The sequence below is a fragment of the Manacus vitellinus genome, unplaced genomic scaffold, assembly GCF_001715985.3.
Source record: "Manacus vitellinus isolate BGI_N305 unplaced genomic scaffold, ASM171598v3 scaffold_47_pilon, whole genome shotgun sequence".
Taxonomy (NCBI): domain Eukaryota; kingdom Metazoa; phylum Chordata; class Aves; order Passeriformes; family Pipridae; genus Manacus; species Manacus vitellinus.
Genome location: NW_021940585.1, coordinates 4,038,634 through 4,044,528, shown reverse-complemented (window position 1 = coordinate 4,044,528; position 5,895 = coordinate 4,038,634). Strand labels below are relative to the sequence as shown.

Here is a 5,895-nt window from a genome sequence, read left to right as displayed (position 1 = left end):
GCCAGGAAAACTTGGAGTCTTGCAGAAGAGCTGACTCGGAGTCTCAAATTTAAGACCTTTTGCCTGGTGTTCAATCCCTTCTAAGTAAACCCAGATCTGATTAGAGACACTAAAGTTCTTTAATTACTTGCCTTGGGTACCTTGATGAGCAGAAGGAAAAGCCTTAGGAGTCAGTTCTTGTTTTTCAGCCTTGTGACTCCAGTGGCTGCCCAGCAAAGATCATGTAAAATTTCCCTGTGAAATCCTCCCCAGGAGGAAGAGGAGCTGCTTCCCCTGGATCAGCCTGACCACAGATCTATCAGGAAGCTGAATCCTGCTGATAAATCCATCCTGGGCATTTTCTGTCTTGCTCCATTATTGTACCAGAGGATTTGCAACCATCACTTCCAGATTTCAGTGTTGTGCTACAACACAGAGATCGTGTGTGTCCAAAAGAATAGAGAGAAAACACAGGAGAGACCTGAGTTGTTTTATTTCAAATGCAGCTTTGGGTGGTTTGAAGTGCTTGGCAGTGTTTCCAGAAATATTGATCTGGTTTTGTGCCAGTTGCCTGGTGTTGGATCTGGTTAAACATCTCCCTGCACAGGGTGATCCTTGGAAACTTAACCCCAAACATCAGGGCTCTGTGAATGAGCTGCTGTGGCTTTCCCATGAGCTTCTTACTCAGTTCTCTCTTTAATTTCAGATAGAAAGAAGTGGCCCCAGACGTGATCAGTTTGTTTGGTGACATTCACCACAGAGGGACAACAGGGGATGTTTGCTTACTTTGTATTTAACACCTGCAGCTTCACTGTCAACAAAAAACGGACTGAACTCACTTAAAAGTTGGCTCACTTCTAATTCCAAGCTCGCTCAAACAGGCCTGTGTAATTAAAGTAGTTCATAGTAGAACTTCCAGTTCTTTGTGTGCAGATGGGGAGCAAAAAACAGAATTCTGGACTTGGTGGGAAGAAATTACAGTCCTTTGCTTCCCCGTGGGAGGGCAGCTCTGCCCTGACACCGAGTTAGCTGGGAATTAGGAAGGTTCTAAATGACAAGTGTTGAACTGGCAATAGGCAGGATTGTATTTGAGCTGTTGTGTTACTCATGCAAAAACAATCAGAGGTATTTTTAGCTCATGAATTCTGTTGGAAAAAAAATCTTTGAGGTGTCACCTTGCCAGCTTAATACTGGAGTCACATCGTGATCAGGTTCATGCAGCACGGAAACCTGGCAAAAATTTGAATATTGAATTGCAGAAGAGTTAACTGACTGAGAAACTGTCAGCTTTGTCAACCTAAAAAGAAAGTGATTTTTTTTTTGGGGGGGTTGTCTAAAACATAATTATAATTGTAAAAATGTAATCATTCTACTATTTTAATACAAGATGCTATTTCATTGTTTGGATTATCTGATGTCATTACACATCCATATTTATTACAGCCCTGAAGACTCTGTAGTCCAAAGCTTTTATTTCATGAGCAGACATAACACAGGAATTCAAAACAAGACATACATATACATATATATATATATACCAATATACATTTAAACAATGCAGAAGAGGTAGTACCATTAATGAAGAAATACATAACATGCAGTAAAAACACCAAGACAATTCAGATCTGTCTTTATTGCACCCCTTTCAAGTATCACAAGAGGCTACAGAATGATTTATTCAGCATCAATCCAAATTTAAAAGTGTTCTCTTACATGATTTTATCTTGAATTTTCTCCTGGTGACCCTTCAGGTGAGTAGCTGAAGGGGACAGTACTTAGCTCAGAAGTTAAACACCACGGTTGTAACCACTGAGAAAATGAGCTTTGAATTCATTACTTGGAGGAACCAGATGGCCTTTGTGCCTCAGGATGTAAAGTTAGGCCTGAACACCAAATATTTCACCTGATCTCTTTTTCTTTCTCCAAAAAGACCCAGTTGCATGGCTGAGCTGTGTTTTGGAGGGGTGCCTACCCCATAAAGGGGAAAAAAATAACGTATAAAACTGGATGGGTTTTGCTGTTGACCTGAAGAACAACCTCGGTGTAGCCTCCAAGGTCTGTCAGACATTAAGGAACTGCAGAATTTAAGGGGGGAAAAAATATGATCTCTATGGAGACAAGATCCTGAAAGTATTGCCAGGTAAAGATGGGAAGTGTCTGTCAGAGCCCCATCGACCAGACTGATTATTTCTCAAAGAGTTTGAAGCTGAAAGCAGCTGAAAGATTTTGCTCAGTGAAAAGTGCTTCAGGAAAGAAGAAAAAAACACAGTTAAGAAGCTGTTGAGGCTTCAGAGTAAAAAGCAAAACAGACCTAGACCTCAGTAAATGCACCTTCTGTTTGCATTTCCAGATCTAACCAAGGAGGATCTCTACTCAGAAGTTACACATTGGGAAGATTCAAGAGTCCAAGGAAGGCTGCAGTGAAGGAGGAAGATGCTTTCCTTTTTTAGGATGGTTTTCCAGATTTCCTGGGTTTTTTTTTCTGTTGTTTAAGCTCTGATGGGCTGCCAGGAAAAAAAAAATCCAAACCAAACAGCAACAAATCCAGGGAAGAGGCTGTAGATAATCCCAGTTATCTGATGTACTCCTCCTCAGAGGTACAGGACGGATCTTCATCTGTGCTTTCCTCCAAATCTGGCAAGTTGCCCCAGAGCAATACATTCACACCTGGTGGGAAGGAGGTAAGGAGAATAAGGGGGGGGGGAAAGAGGTATTTTTGGATTGTGACCTTAATTTTAAGTTGCACTACTGTCTATTTTGAGAGGGAATAATCATTGCAAAACCCATTAAGTCACGTCCCTGATAAATATATCCCTTTTCTATTTTTCTTCCGAGTGATCTTGGAAGTGCTGTTGCTGTTTACATCACAATTCAAAGAATAAACCCACTGAAGCTTGTTTCTATAACTAATTCATGGAGCTATTGATAACCCCCCTCGTGGCTGATTTACTTTTAAAAGCCCTGCTCTGAGACCCAGGTGACACTGAGAGGTTCAGGCAGCGGGTCTGTGAGGAGGAGAAGTGCTTTGTCAGGGGGGGCTGTGGATTCCTGAGGACTCCAACCCTGCCAGACTCTTGGCATCCCACCAACACCCAGCTGAAGAAGCTGCAAACTTCAGCTTCACGAGGATTCACTGGGAGAGGGTCAAAGTGACAACATGACTCACCCAAAAAAGAGTGTCCCTTGGCCAGCTGCCTGAGAGCCCAGGAAAGCCACACACCCCCCTATAAATAGCTGGGTTTGGGCTGGTTGTAGGATTGCTGCAGAAAACCCCGACTTGTGGCCGCAGAAGGGGGAGGTTAAAGTTTTCTGGTGGAGATCAATTTACACTCAGATTTTCATTTACAGCTCCAACCACCCTCCTTCCCCCCCCCCCCCAGAGCAGTTTTCCAGATTAGCAGTGCAGTAACACTTCCTTGTGCCTCCATATGTTCCCCTCTCTCCATATGCTTGGACTATATTGAGCTGCCTCGTTAGAATCAGGACTCAGGATTTGAGATTTTTAGGGAAAAGAAGGAGACAAATTTACCAGAAGGGTCGAGCCTGTTGATGCCAATGACTGCTTGGCTGTGGAACATCCAGAGGTGGCCATTGTTGCAGGACAACAGGCAAGGTTTGCAGGGAGAAATCACATGGTAACCAACAACGTTACCACTGCAAAGGCAAGTGAAATAATGAGCAACACAAGTGCCTGATGAAAAGACAGATGTTGGTAGCTTTTTCCAGCCCAAACTAACGTTAAATAGCCACGGTACCAGACCATTATGTAATGCTCCTATTTTGATTCAGTTAAGGGAACGTAGTTAAACAAGTATCTTAAATATTTAGGGAACATCTGTCAGGAGTTACAGAATATCTGAGTTTCAGATCTTTGGCATAGAGAACCATTAGTAACCTAAATTGTGTAATCCAGATTAGTTTACATACCAACAAATGCTGGTGCATTTTTTTTTTTTTTGGAAGGCCTGTGGTTCCATTGGCACCGGCTCAGAAGTTCATCACACACAAACCCCACCTGTACAGGAACCCCGTGCACAGGAGAGAATGAGACTCATGGAATGGTTTGGGTTGGAAGAACCTTAAAGACCATCCAGTTCTGCCCCGTGCTATGGGCAGGGACACCTTCCACTAGCCCAGGTTGCTCCAAGTTTATCCAACCTGGCCTGGGACACTTCCAGGGATGGGGCAGCCACAGCTTCTCTGGGCAACCTGTACCAGAATATTGAAGCCTTATCAATTTTCCTCAATTAAAACCCAGAACAACCACTTTTCTACTTTCACGTGCTCTGGTGAGCTATTTCTGTTTCTCTGCTTCTCCCTAAAAACTAAAATATTGTGTTTCTATCACAACCACCCCCCCTCACTGTTTAAATCTGAACAAGGTAAAAGTCTTGATTAGGAAGCTGAAGGGATCATCTCAAATGACTGTGAGCTATTTGAGAGTTGTTGTTTTCACTCTTAAATATCAGATACTAATAAGGAGGATAAAAGAACTCCAAGAACTTTAGCGACAGCATGTTCCATCTGCTCGCAACAACTCGATCTGCCAAGAGGATGTTCTATTAATTAGAATATGAGTAACTGCTTCTTACTGGGGCCTTATTCACACAGTTATCTCAGTGTTGAAGCAGACATTTAATCAGGCAGGTGGCACACAAGCTTTCCCATAGACTCAGACTCCTGACAAGGTTGTCACATTTTCACTGGGGACTTGCACAGAAAATGGACTGGCAGCCATGCCCAGGAGTGGTGGGCTGAGTTTCTATCAAGCAGCATCAAATCTGCGACAGAGAATGCAATCTGTTCATTCATCCCTTAACCCTTGCACTGCAGGAGTCGGCAGGGAGGGGGTTAAGCAGTATTTTGGAGTGTCAGGGTCGCGGGCTGTGCTCTCACCACTTCAAACACGCGATGTTCTTCAGTTTGCATTTGCAGATTTCGGTGAAATAGCAGCTTCCTATGAAATCAACAGTCCTGGTTGGGAAGGAAGGAAAGACACGGGAGTTTAGATGTGGCTGTGATCACAACTGTAATGTTTTAATAACACAGGTCTGAAGTCACAACAAAGTGATGCTGCTGCTGGTCACAGTCTGGTTTTAAACTGCTCCAAGACCACAGGGTTATATTTTCCTACCGACTGCCAGCCACACTCATATGGAAACAAGAAGAGACCCACGTGACATTGCATTAATATCACAAGTCCTCTCAAAATAGCTCAAAAAGCAGAGTTTCTCTTGGTAGAGACTTGTAGGCTGGGGCTGGGTGGCACTGACAGTCAGAAACCTGGCAAATCCCAACTAAGATACAGAGCAATCCCTTAAAGGCTGGGACATTTAAAACCAAACCTTTGATTTCTTATCTCCTTTTCAACCCATACTTTCTGATTACCATGTCATTTCACAACCTGATTTCCTTAGTATTCAAATCTTGCTATGGGAAAGCAGCACACAAACCGACTTTGGGGGAGAGCCCTTCTGGGAGCAGTGACAGATCAGGTTTGTTCTGTTTGCAGGCCTTTATTTCAAATTCTAATCTCTGCTTCTGCAAGGAGCTAGAGGAGCTCCTGAGACTGTGTCATCCCCACGAGTGAATTAAATTTGGAGTGGGGGGTCGGGGACAGCCTTGCTCTTGCCATCCCATGGTTTCTGCAGGGCTGAAGGAGAGCCGAGTGGGACTAGAAATAGAGGGATGGGCTGAACTGCGCCCTGTGGGGCTGTTCCGCTGGCGACAGCGGGTTTTTAAGTGCTGGAGCCGCGGTGATGCTCCTGCAGCTCCTGACCCCTCTTAGCAGGATCAGGCTGAATCCCGGCACTGCCAGCGCCGACCCCTCTCCGGAGGGACCCCGTGGGACCCCCCCGTGCCCGGCGCTTACCCGGAGGGCGGGATGTCGGTGGAGTAGAGGTCGGTGTCGGTGTC

At 44.5% G+C, this 5,895-nt stretch overlaps 1 protein-coding gene across 1 annotated transcript; it reads right to left on the bottom strand.

Moving 5' to 3' along the window:
• Window positions 1-2,464: 2,464 nt before the first annotated feature.
• Window positions 2,465-5,895, bottom strand: FAM72A (family with sequence similarity 72 member A; the record flags this gene model as incomplete). Its single annotated transcript, XM_008923757.3, has 4 exons — window positions 2,465-2,646; window positions 3,509-3,633; window positions 4,876-4,953; window positions 5,852-5,895. Coding segments are annotated over 4 exons (342 nt in total), but the record flags the coding sequence as incomplete, so codon positions are not given.